This window comes from Rhyacophila brunnea, unplaced genomic scaffold (genome assembly GCF_057557595.1).
Source record: "Rhyacophila brunnea isolate RB1 unplaced genomic scaffold, BYU_Rbru_1.0 scaffold_1, whole genome shotgun sequence".
In the NCBI taxonomy this organism is placed as follows: domain Eukaryota; kingdom Metazoa; phylum Arthropoda; class Insecta; order Trichoptera; family Rhyacophilidae; genus Rhyacophila; species Rhyacophila brunnea.
This window is the reverse complement of record NW_028232751.1, coordinates 54,082,016-54,096,512: the sequence shown is the minus strand read 5'-3', so window position 1 is coordinate 54,096,512 and position 14,497 is coordinate 54,082,016. Positions and strand designations below refer to the sequence as shown.

Here is a 14,497-nt window from a genome sequence, read left to right as displayed (position 1 = left end):
CAGAAGTGTAGAAGATGTTGCACAACTGATTTATGTATATTATCGTTGTCCACTAATTCTGATTGGTTCAGAATATCCAAGTAATAATTATAAAAATATTTTATGTTAGTCACAATAGACTGACCAATTAATTGTCGGCTATTTAACGCGCTAAATGTAAAGGTTGTCGGTTTGTGAGTTTCGTGAAGCGTTGTCTCTGCAGAATTTTGATACACTGGCACGATCACATCATAAACGTTTGACTTTATATGAGCCGATGCATCAGTTATGATCATAAACAGACTCATCATATGGCCTAGATATTGTGTGCCTCGAACCGTACATGAAAATGCTATGGTCAGCATTATTCTGAAACGGATTTACAGATTTCGACATCATGGATAACCCTCTCTACAATCGATTTAAGTGCTAGAGGGCTAACGTTCTAAAAGGCGCGTTACGTGACAATGCGCTAAGGCATTTTGCATTAAGGCAATTAAATTTACTTATTTTACCAAGAACGAAGGCAATACATAGGGCAAATAAGTGCAGAACTCTCTGAGGACTTATTTTGAGACTTGGCCATTCGACTTTTCTTTTCCTTGCTTGCGTGCACCGTGCTGCCCTTCAAAGAAATTCTGATGCTCATCAGTCTCCTTACGACTTTCCAAGTCATTCCAAGGGCCACATGCCTCTACTGTAAACACCATGCGTTTAACGGAATCTGGTTGGCTTAATGAATAAGCAGGTCAGGTTGTCTACACATTCGTTGTACGTGGATAATATGATGCAATACTGCATGGCCCGCTCAGTTATCTCCTCAGTACTGAAATATACGTGCCATAAGGTATACCCAGTATCTGTATCAAAAATCTATTATTGAAACTCGGCATACAATTTTTTCCGAGTTTTTGTACGGTCCCATGATTTGCTACCGTGAAGAAATATTGTCACAGTGCGACAATTTAGTCAGGCGGCGTCTCATACATTCTACAGTTTTCAAAGCTCTTTCTTTGCAAAGCGTCGTCTCTCACGATGTGGATTCCCATATATTATTGAAAGCAGTGAATACGCTCGATGTTCTTTCTGTTCATTGCTGATCAAACAAAAACCTGGATCTGAACAGATGCATTTTAGATATATAACATTGGTTTTCTTCGCGTTGATTTTTACACCAACGCCACATGAATTGTTATCTACCTCGTCTCTCAAATACCGTGATAAAATTGTCAAATAAAACTGTATACTAAATGATTAATTCTCACCTCTGTAAATGGTACTGCAGGGTATTTGTGAAACTTTCACTTTCCAATTTCTTTGAAACGCGGGTCCGCTCGTGACGAACGTCAAAGTCACAGGGTTGTTTACATTCACCCCGGCATCGATGTACACTAAAAATATTATTGTATTATATTATTATGATTGATATATATGTATACATACCAAAAGGTGATCCCAAGATTTTTCATTGTCCCTAAGATTTTATAAAAAAATATATTTTTGTAAAAATATCCTGAATTGATTCAAAGACATAAAATAAATTGATTTGACTGGTACATAACGGCATTTGAATATAAATTAAAATTTTATGTGAGTTTTGAATTATTTCAATGAATCATTTTTAGTGACATGGGTTTTGCTTTTTGGCATATTCATGCACTATGTAAGAAAATTAGCTGTAAAAAGTAACTGAATAACAATGACGTGTGTCAGCTATTATTTACCATAGGTGTACCTAATGCTAGAAAATGCTGAAATACGAAACCCCCATCGCTAAAATGATTCGAAATGAATAGTAGAAAACTCACACTTATTATAATTGTCATATAAATATTCATATTTTATTCGGATATTATACTAAACTATAATTATACTATATTATACTATAATTTATTTATAACTATAATTTATTATACTATAAAACAAATTCATTATAATAATTATACTATAATTATATTCAATTTGTTGATGTTGGTAATAGTTTTAATAAAATCTACTAATTTATTTTTGTTACCATCAAACTTCTAGCCCATTTATCAGATAAATAGGTAGGTACATATGTAAATTAATCACTTATATTGTATTAATACCTTTTGTGTTTGTGTATATTTGGCCAAGAATGTGTTGTATTAATTTCAATAATTTTCTAACAACGTAACAATAAATTTTGGAAAAAAAAACTTTTTATAATGATGCTGTTTATTGATTTTTTTTAAACTATGTTTGACAAAAATAAGTCTTTCATTTGACTGTGAATTGTGAATTAAATTATATAAAATAAATACAATTATTGTTTTAGTAGATATACCTACCATGAGGCTAATTATATATATTTAGATTTTTATTGTTTATGTCATTATTAAGTACGCATTGTATTTTAAAAAGAAATATAAAATAAATATATATTCCATTATAAATAGGTGTGCCTTATTATTTTGTTTTAATTGAAACCTACTACGACTTAATTCAATAGTAATATGCATTTATATTTCAACTGTCTAAAAAATGATTTGTGCTATTATTTGTGCGCAGCTATATACTTATTCGACTGAAAATGACGTCTTAACTACCACGTTGGTTATGTATAAATTAATAAATAATTATGCGCGGTAACATTTCATGATCTATACGTTCTTGGAGCTTAAATGGGACACTATGATCGATTGTATAAGAATTACATGAATTTAATTCGTCTTTTTACCATGTTTGATCCTAATAAGATCATAATGTGGGTATATAATAATATACACAGAGTGGAAGTTTGTATAAACAGATTTTTGTTTTTACGAGAAACGGATGTTAGCCAATTAAATGATCAACCTATTACCGGGTGAGCGAACCTTTTTACGCACGCGTGCCAAAATTTCCTTAATATTTTTCGACTGTCTGATGTGCCAAGCAGTTTAAAAAGTTTAAAAATTATGAGTTTTTGCGATTGTATTTTTACTGTGTTTCTACCCGAAGGCATATCTTTTATTATTTGAATATTTTTTTCCTTGTTATCAAAATTTTCAATGAGATTGTGGAAGTATTTAAGCCACTCATCTTTCATAATATATTCTCCATCACTGAACGGTTTTCCATTTTTAGCGATTAGGTTGGAAGGAAATTAGCAAGTACCTAGCTATTATATTTGAATGACTGTCGCTAATTAATTTCATAATGTTTGTTGATTGAATATTTTTATTTTTAATTGCCCAATCCTAAGGACCGACCTATGCAATTATATATTTACATTAAACGTAATGATTATTCTTGAAGAGTATTTGCCTGCTATTTTGTATACAATGAGATCTGTCAATTATGCATAAATTTCCGTTCGCGCATCGATTGCTAAAAATAATATTATAAACCGAAGAAAATACGCATGGATACGTTGTCATTATGTTTTAATATTATATCTATAAGAAATTATATATTTATTTGTAAAATATTTTTTCAATTTTTATAGGTAAGTATGTAATGTTTTTTTTCTTCAAAATGAAACATTCGCGTGACATAGGTTCGCTATCACTGACCTACTAGGTCCATAATCTGACTCCAAACACAAATTGAAAAACAATATGACGTGTAATTACTTGACCCTGGATTTGAATCAGCCATCGTGGGCGAAAAAAAATAAAGAAAACGAAATTTAATACACAATTTAATACTATTATATAGGATTCGGAGAACGGTTTCTTGAACAATAAATGCATATCGCTGTGATATTGTACTTACTATGATTCCCTTGGTTCATTCCGCAAATAGTCGGGACAGGACTGCCTCCAGATACGATGAATTGATCGTTGTTGCAAATGTGGTTAATTGTCTCAGGTCCAGTTATTTGAAACTGATCAAAGTCCAGTCTAGAAAAAACAATATTTTAATTAATTAATTGTATTTCAAGTTCAAATTGCATTCAGATGTGATAATAAACAGTTTTATTTATTAGGGTCCATTCATATAAATTATTATATACAGACATCCAACTCACAACACAAACATAGACCCCTCCAAAACAACCCGCCTCGCAACACACTTGGTCTTAAGGCCGTACATCAGTTGAGGCACGGTCTAAAAAGATCGTTGCTAGGCGATGCGCGGATTGCGGGTCGCGGGTGCAAATGACGCCTGTCAAACGAAATATTATTTGTCATATAAATCCAACATACGTCCATTTTATGTTCTGTTTATGGTTGTGCATATATGACGGGTGGTGGTGGGCACTTTAACGTATGTTCTATTAATAACAATAATAATATATTCATTGACATGTTTTCTTTTTAAAGTAAATGGGTAACGTTTTTAGTCATCTTTACACGATTTAAGAATTAATTGGCCCGTCGCCATCACGAAGCAAAGTGACGTGCATCTAGCTCGACGTTCTCTCACTGAATGCGAGCGAGTCCAAAATTTCATCGCGCCTACAGTCGAAAATTATTTGCCGTTTCACTGATGCGTCACCTTAATTGAGCGTATCACGAGGCCCTACGTTTTAGATGTGAAGCATCTGCAGTTTTTTACGCCTAGGAATGTCTGAGTGTCAGACTCTGTACTGAGTTTACTGAAATAGGTAATTTAATAAAAAGTGCCATGGAAGCGAAATGCACGGAGATTCTTAAGTCTCCGTGCATTTCGCTTCCATCTCTTCCTTCCATCTCTTCCTTCCATCTCTTCCTTCCATCGCATCTCTTCCATTGCATCCATCGCTTCCATCTCTTAAGAAATAAATGGATTTAATGATATATAAGATTAAAAAAAAAACAATACGGACAAACAAAATTATGTGAAGAGATCTTGACGTCTGCAATAAGACGCCGCATTTTTTTTTTATAATAGGGCCGAGGTGGCATACTTTTTTTGGTTATAATATATTTTCTCAGAAGTGTTTTTCAAAATTATGTATGTTCAATAATTATAATGGTACATTCTTAAATCTTGTGAATTATAAATGACTCAATTAAAGTAGAATTAACAAAAATAGCTTTGTTTCAAAATCATATAATTGAGCTATACCACGTCAACGCCGGATAATAAAAAAAAATATTTATATAACTATATATCAAACAGAATTGTACCGCATGCGACTTTTTTATTATACGTACATGGAATATATTTATGAGAAAAGTGTATGTAAATATAATATATTATATTTTTTTTATTAGAATTTACTATATTATATAAGACACAGCAATACCTACTGGACGGATAAAAGATTATTGCTTTGAAAACATTTACTAATTAAATAGTAAATTACAAGCAATTCAATTACATAATAGTCATTCAAAAAAATATTGTATAGCTGCGCAATAAATAAAACTATTACCACACTATCACTAAAATGTGCTCCACATGGATATGGATGGCTTGGCTTGCCACCTGTGATCTTATAGCTATAGCACAACCATCCTCACACTGCGGTAACGCCACAATAGTGATTTGCGCGTCTGCAAGGTTAACATGAAAATAGTAGAACTTAGCGTATCCTCCTGCTTACCCTGTGCTCCAAAGCTGGAGCGTGGCAAGGTGAAATAGAAATAGTATACAATTAATACAACTGAAGAAATTTTGTTTAAAATATTAAATTCGTCAAATAAATAGCAATATTATTTAGATCATTTGTGTAAATTAATCGCAATGGCAAATAAAGATACTTAATAACTAAGAATGGTGTACTTCGCTTTACATTATGTAGCATTATATATTATATATTTAGTGAAGAATTCAAAATGATTATTAAAATTGTTTAATACAACTTATTAAACTGATACATAGGTGTGTTATGTAAAGTCAGCTGCTGCAGGCATGGAACTACGGATAAACGAAAGTAAAACAAAATACATGTCAGTTATCCACAGTGCAGCATAGAGGTGGGAAAACTGGTCGATTTTGAAGACTTAGTATACTTACTACCAGTATAAAAAAATACTTAGGATTGAAATTTGTTCCAAAATGCTTACTAGTATTTGGGATATTATATAGAGCGCTTGGTGCTATTTTTACACAAATTGGTTATATAATTATTATCCATTTACACAATCACACATACAATTTGAATTCAGTTTATAAGTTAATTATAACACTAAAAAATGGAGGAACTCGCCGTGACGAAACAGATAAACGTGTAAATATTTATCAGTCTCATACTCAACTGGAACTAAAACTAACTCCATATTATTACTATAAAATAAACTTGTCACCATTTCTGTCCTTCACCATCCAATTTTACAACTGGGGAGAAAGAGAGAGCAATGACGCCAATGACAGTTGAGTGTATGACGGCTCGACGTACCTACGTGTATTATGCTATCTCGCTATCTCGCTCGCGAGTCGCGATGATCTCATCGCATGCGTTCGAACAAATTTCTTGGAACAATTTTATTGGGCCACACGTACTGAGTATGGGTAATTGCATGCCGAGACTTGAGTATACAAACTGGTGACTGTATTTTCAACTTATCTCCATTGCAACAGATGATAATAACACATTTATCATTGGTAACGATGATTTTGAAATTGTGGATTCATTTGTTTATCTAGGGTCCATTGTCACAAAAATAACGCGAGCGACGAATAAAACGCCGGATCACCATTGTTAAAAGGCGCTATTTTGATCTCCAAAAGCTTCAAAAGAACACATCACCCTCAAGGAAAACCAGAAAACTCTCCAGCGCTCGGTATTAACATGTAGATCAGAACGCTGACACTCAGCGATCAGGATGAGAGAAATATGGATATCTTTGACTAAAAAGAAGAAAGTGGCATTTGGAGGTCAATGTATAAAGAGGGACTGTACACACTTTATGGGGGCGAAAAGATCACGTAGCATATGAAAATGCAGAGACTGCGCTGTATCAGCCACGTGCATAAAATGCCAGATGATATACCGGTAAGACGGGCTATGTACGCAACTCCCGATGGCAAGAGAAGACGGCCGAAATTGAGATGGCTGGATTGCGTCATTGGAGATTTAAAAATGGTCGGTCAAAGCAACTTTAAAGTGTCGGTGCTAGATCGCCTAGGATGGAGGAAATTTTTAAAGTAGGCCAAGACTCGCCAAGGGTTGTAGTGCCATAAATGATGATGACTCTTTTTCGGCCCTAGGTCTTTTTATATCTCCACTAAGTACTAACGCACTCTGCTGTATCAAAATATGCAACAAAATCAAGGTTTTTTTTATACAAATATAAATAATAATAACCTATACTGGCAGACGTCAGGGTGCGACTTCATGATGGTGAGTTGACAAGAGCCGGTTCCGTCGTAGCGGGATGGATAGCCATCGTTTACGAAGTACGTTCCGTTCTCTGTGGTCGAGCTTCCGCAGCCTAAAATAACTGCAACAATAATAATTTAAAGAAATATTTATAAATCACATTCAATGAAAAATAGTAGATGCAGGTAGTAGGTAAAATCAAGACCTCCCAATTTTTTTCTTTTTAGTAACTGGTTTAGTATACCTACATCATTTATCATTAATTATTATTATATTATAATATAAGTAGGTGCCTACATATATTTTTGTCAAAAATAATGTACTGCACAATGTTAGTTTATTGCAAGGCAAAAACACTGAATATTTAATATTAACTTAAAAATAATAATAAATGTTATATCGCGTTATCTCATCTTTTTATATATTTACATAAAATCGCGCCCATGATAATAGAACAAAATGTGAGAAAATTGCGCGAAAATTTAAAAATAATTTACAAGTTTTAGAAGGGTAAATGACGTGGTTTGTTTGTTAATAGTGAACTGTCAAAGGACTGAATCTTTTCATAATCTCACAGCAATGCACTGATGTTTGGTGATAGAATTAGGATTTTAAACGATATATAATATGTACACCTAAATTATTTATGACTCTATAAATCGAAGGCTTGCAAAATATATTAATAAAATAAAATTATTAAACTATTTCACATTTTAATAAATTGTGCGGTGTGTTAAAAAAGTGTTATAATTATTCGTAAATATTCGTATAATAATTTTCCCTAGAAAAACCTCCGGTCCCCAGTTGGAAAATCACTAATAAGAGATTGTTACAATGCATGTTTAAATAATATCTTTGAAAACACGATTACTATAAATTTTCATTCACGACACTGCAACATGGGTTTTATTTTCTATTAATAATGACATAAAAGCATGTTGTATGTAAAGCAAGGAAACCAAAAGACGCGACGTAAAAAAAGATAATTATTAACAATGGGCATTGTCATATTATTATAGCGGAATTCTTACCCGGAAGCGAAAGTGCATGTACAAATGGAGGTGCATGTACAAATCTGGGTGAAAATAAAAAAATATGATATTGCACTCTGAAAATAAAAAACGAAAAAGAGTTAAGTGGTCTTTCCAATGTTTTATATAGATATTCTTTAAGTGTAGTTAACTTTTATGCCTGATCAAATATGATATTACTTTACAGTCGGAAGATTTAAACGAATAACTTATTGAAAGCTGTTAAATATCGTGTTAGTTTTTGTTTAATATAACGTCTATTTAATATAGAGATAAATCACAGTTTAATGAATAACAAAACAGCGCAAACATCGATTATCCGCGCAAATAAACATCGCTAGAAATTTTTAATGCATCGAGTCCTTCATGTCTGCTGATTTATGATTTCAACATATTTTAGTCTTACGATTTTAATTATTTTATTCGTGGACCATGAATCAGCATTGCAATCTGGATGATGGAACTAACCATGATAGTATTCAGGTGTTGTTTAGGTGCCACATACTGTTATCATTTATATAATAACAGAAACGAAACAACAAATTCTATTACGACTGAGTGATGTGAGAGTGATGGTGTTGTGGATGAGTAAGTCGAGATTTGGTGGTTGCTGTGATAGATAGAGGAGCGAGTTTTATTTTCAGCGTAAACAGTTGGTATAAGAGTATGATACAATACTTATGATACTGTTCCGAGGTCTGAATCTCGGTATAATGGGATGTTGTGCGGAGCGATACAGAGACTGAGATACTAACAGACCGGGAACTTAAATTCGAGTGACATGTCCAATGAATTATGATCCGATATTTATTGACGTACTCACAAAAGTGCACTCAAAATAATATCTTGATAAAAATATTCAGGAAATAATAATTATTATAATTGAGTCAGCTACTCTATATGGAGTTTACGTCATTGTATATGGCGGACTATGGGGAAAAATGGATAATGCGGAAATTATAATTGTTGTAAGCTATTTACCGAGTTTGCCATAATTGAACACTACGGGAAATAGATATTAAGGAATTTTTAATTGTGGTCAGTGAGTTGTTTAATATCGCCGATCAAAATACTGGGACCAATGACATTAATATGGACGAATCATCTCGAAAAGAAAATTACACTCACTTTATTGTCGGGTCTGCCGAATGGCATAATCTATTCTAACGCCATTACAATTAAGGTGATATTGCTATAAATTCCTGATGATTTTTGTTGGGTCTGCCGAATGGTTCAGTTCGAACGGGTTCACTCAAATGAACATTGACATTAGAAACACTGCTCTAACGCCATTACAATAAAGGTCATATTGCTATAAATTCCCGATGCGTGAAATCGCATAATGGAAATTGCGTGGCGTCTACCTATACATGCGAATGCGCGAATTTACTTGCTAGCTACTGTATTGAGTGCGTCGTCCATTAATAATGTCATTGACTGGGACGGATAGAGTTGTTTATCCCCATACGACTATCCACGTTATTCGTTTATAATTATTCAATATTCTTCTCCTTTCCTATGTTATTTCATCATTATCTTGCTACATTTTACTATATTACAATTAATATAAGGACACTTTATTGGGTGAAAAATCTCTCATTAACTGCTTGTTTTCCTTAATAATAAAAAAAATATGCTGTAATAATTAAGGATAAACTATCTATGCTTCTGAGATTGAAATAATAGTAGTGACTTACAAAGACAACATACGCCAAAACCGTTTGCGCAGGATCCATCTGGAGATCCTCTTCTGGAAATGCAGTCCTGGGAGGCGAGACACGTACCGTTGTTACCTGATGAGCCAGGACAAGAATCCGCTGCAAAGTTCACCACAGTCAGCAGAGAGAGAACTAAAAATAAAAACACACACATGTTATTAGGTACTAAACAGATCTCTTCTACTTTCTTCTTGTCAGGTTGTTCTCATATGCTTCCACATGGTGAAGGTTATCGAGAAACTCTAAAAATAAAGATAAATGATTTTAACTATATCAATGGCTTAATGCAGGGATGGCAAATAGGATTTGATGATTATTTTTAGGTGTAGGTATACATGTTAATTATAATCTACATCATATTTATTGAATATAAAAAAAAAACAATTAAATGAAAGTGAATAAGGAAATATAAAAATAATATTTTATAATACACTAATAATTTGTGTTTGAAGTTTTTTGTTTCATGTCGTTGATTGCAAATTAATATATGCTGCTTAATCTTCCTTTGTCGACATATTTATTGTCTTTGATTGACATTGACATGATTCTATATAGAAGAAATACTTTCATATGAGTAGGTGGAAGCAAAAATGGTCAACAACGAGATTGCTAGTTTTTTAACAGATATAAAAGTATCAGGCATTCTTTTCTTCATGAAGAATAAATAGATTTTTTTTTTGGCGTGCCGTCGAAAACTTGTAGCGTGCCAAGTTGGGCACGCGTGCCACGAATTTGCCATTGCTGGCTTAGTGCAAAGATATTGTATGTCCAGTTTTTGTCGAAATTGAATTAACATACACAAAACAATAATCTGCATCGTATCTTTGTGCTAATATTGTACCTCCAATATTTAAGAAGAAATTGTATGTTTAAAATACTTTGTATGTCCATTTCTCATGCATCTCAAATCAAAACCAAACTGGACATACAATATCTTTGCACCAGTGGCTAAGGGTGGAGGTAGGCTGTTCAGATCCGCTATAAATTGTGCACACTAAACTTTGTCAGGCATACGTATTTGTTTTCATTGAAAGAAGACTACAATTTACAGACGATGTTGGTTAGTTTTTTAATTCAATTAAACCCGGAGAAACCAAGCCACAATTGATAATAGTCAAAAAATACTGTTATATCTATAAAATATCTGAAATGATGCAAATAAATCATATATAACTATGAATATTTTATAGATAGAATAATATGTTTTATCTATTATAGTTTGGTTTACACAGGGCTTAATGGATTTAAAAAAAACTAACCAACATGTGTAATATGTATTCTTAATTCAACGAAAACAACTAAGTATGAATGAAAAAGTGTGCACTATTTTGTCGAATCGGCCATAAAATTGTTCAAAACTATCATGGTTTGTTTGGTTTAGGTAAGGTTTAATAGATTTTTAAAAAAACTAACTAACACCATCTGTAAATTATTGCCATAGTTCAATAGAATCAAATACGAATGACTGACAAAGTTTAAGGTGCACTATTTATGTTGGATCTTAACAGCCTACCTCCTCCACCCTTCGCCACTGATACCCACAATCTATTGGGTCCTTTCTCTGGATTAAATAAAAAATGAAATGTGCTATACGCAATTTCCAGACGCGAGATTTGAAACCGAAATTCATGGCTTCAGAGGCGGATGATATTCCAAAACTGTGTTGTAAAAATGTTTGAGTTCAATTATATTACAATATGGATTATCCTGGCTCGATTATGTGGATGTCTATATATAATATACTGATCGTGGAGAGTTTGGCTTGATTATAAGAAAGGGGATGACAACAGTGTGACTTTCATATCGAGACTTGTAAGTCACCACAGTCGTTTTTTATTTTCGTTTGTCGTCTACTTTCACCGCTACTGTATTCTCCGGGCCTATTGTGTGTTCGATATCGAGTGGAGTATTATTAACATTATAATGCTCAAAGCTTAAACCTTTGCTGAAGCAAACAAAGAGAATTATTTCGAATGAATAAGTATAGTGAGGAGGAGACATAGAAAGAAAAGCTTTTGATTGCCCTTAATAGTGCCAGAGATACAGTATCTGATATGATAAATCAACACGCAAAGATCACGTTACGATTTACGTAATAATATCATCGCGCAAAAACAGTGTCAGTACATGCAGTGCTCTGACGTAGGAGACTTGATATATAAGTTGGTCAATATAATATCATAATGAAAAAGTAAAAATTTCCTTAAAATTGGAGTAAAATAAATGTTTGTATGAGTTTTCGATTATCCGGATACATTGTCATCAATTCGTCCGGATAATTGAGGTTCTACTTTACTTGGTAGGTAGATACTTTCATCGTTATATCACGCGTGTGTCAAACTATTTTAAAACTCATGTATTACTCAAATAATATTATTATCATTAAATAATTTTCACAACACTTATGTGCATAGATTATAAACTCATAGATTATACCATAACATGAAAAAGCGCCTTTAATCGAGCCGTCATTACTGCACATGACATATTTCCGATCGGCTTTTTAATATATTATTTTTACTACATTAAGATTTAGGAGTAAGGGATCCGGATACTGTACTAATATGTATCAAATTAAAATGATCGAAATTGAAAAATTAAGCTGTCATTTTTATTTTGTAATCAGTTCAGTTCAGTTCAGTTCAAAATACATTTAGTTAGGCGAATGTGGTTGCGTATAAAAGAGTTTTTGTATATAGAATGAAATTTAATAAATACGCTACGTCCTATTACTCTGACCACTATGAAAAATTGAAAAAGAGATGAAAAGAGAAGTCTGTTAAGAGCATACATAAGTGAAACGGCAAATAATTATTTTGAACAGTAGGTGGAACGAAATTTCGCAGTCGTCGCCAATCGGAGACTGACAGTCGAGGTGTGAGCACGTCAATTTGTTTTGTGATGGCGTCGGAGGAATATATTCTTAAATCATATAAAGATGACTAAAAAACGGTCCGCATGTACTTGAAAAAGAAAACATGTCAATGAATATACTATTATTATTACGAATATAATAATAAACATAACATTAAAAGGACGCAAGTTGAATTTTTATGACAAATTATATTTCGTTCGGCTCGCGTCATTTGCACAATCCGCGCATCGCCTAGTCACGATTTTTTTAGACCATGCCTCAGCTGAAGTATAGTCTTAAAGCATCGACACATATATTATCGTCACCTCAATACTAGAACTAGATAACTTGATTTTCACTGTTTTTGAGATAGATATTGAATATGATTCTACATTTCCTTCTCTACAAAATAATAATACTAGGTAAGTCAGAAATTAATGAGAACTGTATTAATTTTGTGTTTGAAAATATTAGATAACTTTAAAACTATAAATCCATTAAATAATTAATAAAATATACTCATACAATTGAATAATTATTATTTAATTGTTCCCAATTAGATAAGCACAATTTTCGATTTTTATTTTAAATAATAATTATAGCCTAGATTTATGCTAACAAGTTTATTTTAAATGTTATTTTCCCAACAATAAGGCAAAAATGGACATATAAATAAAAAATGCAATATCACAGAAACTTTGCTAAAAAACTTAAAAATGGGCAAGATATTAATTATAATATATAGCAGAAAACGTTGGAAAGGTAGGCCTTGTGGGTTAGTACGTGGCAACACAACGTATTATATCGATATGAATAGAAATGTAAAAGAAAGGCCCTCAGTCAGCAGTTGTTTAGTTCAGGCTGATGATGATATATCTATTTAGTTTTATATTAATAAATTTGTAATAACGATAACATGTCAAAAAACGTATTTTGAAAGTTGCTTTTGTCAAAATATCATGTTGTTCTGTATAGCAATGATTGTGCGTTATATTTTACATATTACGTATAAACTAGAAAAAATAACTGAATGAATAAGGTTAATAATTTAATATACTCACATCGACTCTGCCTGTCAGGCGGATTCCACAAGGACCTGTCGTTCTTGGCCGGAGGGTCCCTGGTCAGGTGGCCCAGTAGACTGTTCATAAAACCACGTTGCCGAGAATCCCACATCGCCCGAGACGACTTTTGAGACCCTTCTATCCATTCACCTGTAAAACAACACGACATTATCATTCACTCTGAATTGCCATGGGGTTACTGCGTCGGAAGCTTTTAAAAGCTTTCTAGAGTACCTACTCAGGTCATATCTTAAAGGATGTTGTTCATGTATAATTTTATCTAAAAGCTTTTGCAAATATTTTTGACTATAAATCTATTATTAAAATATTTTCAATAAGAATTTAAGAATCAATTTTTTATTGAAGAATTATGTGTACATAAAGAGTTCACGCGCGTACAAAAATAATAACCATGATTATTAGCGAAATGCAAATTAACCGTATTAAATTACAAAGAAAATTTTCAAAACAACTTCGAATAAAACCAATTAATTTAGAGTATTTTTAGGACTAGTAAATTATTGTCTTCTTAATACATCTAAGGAAGATTTACTTTTCGATTTTAGAAGAGTTTTTTTTTCACTTGTTAAGCGCGGCTTAAACATCGGCCTATCGCTTCGTGGGTCCAAGATTCGAATCCTGGATCTGGCAAG

General features: G+C 32.7%; 1 protein-coding gene across 1 annotated transcript in view; it reads right to left on the bottom strand.

Moving 5' to 3' along the window:
* Nucleotides 1-13,956, bottom strand: part of LOC147079959 (uncharacterized) — a 55,704-nt gene extending 41,748 nt beyond the window's left edge. The window contains exons 1-5 of the mRNA XM_085946009.1: nucleotides 13,842-13,956; nucleotides 9,906-10,058; nucleotides 7,163-7,298; nucleotides 3,700-3,827; nucleotides 1,245-1,370 (exon numbers count right to left, since the gene is read on the bottom strand). Of these exons, the coding sequence (XP_085802135.1) occupies nucleotides 1,245-1,370; nucleotides 3,700-3,827; nucleotides 7,163-7,298; nucleotides 9,906-10,058; nucleotides 13,842-13,956 (658 nt within the window). The remainder of the gene's footprint in view (nucleotides 1-1,244; nucleotides 1,371-3,699; nucleotides 3,828-7,162; nucleotides 7,299-9,905; nucleotides 10,059-13,841) is intronic.
* Between the last annotated feature and the right edge of the window lie 541 nt (nucleotides 13,957-14,497).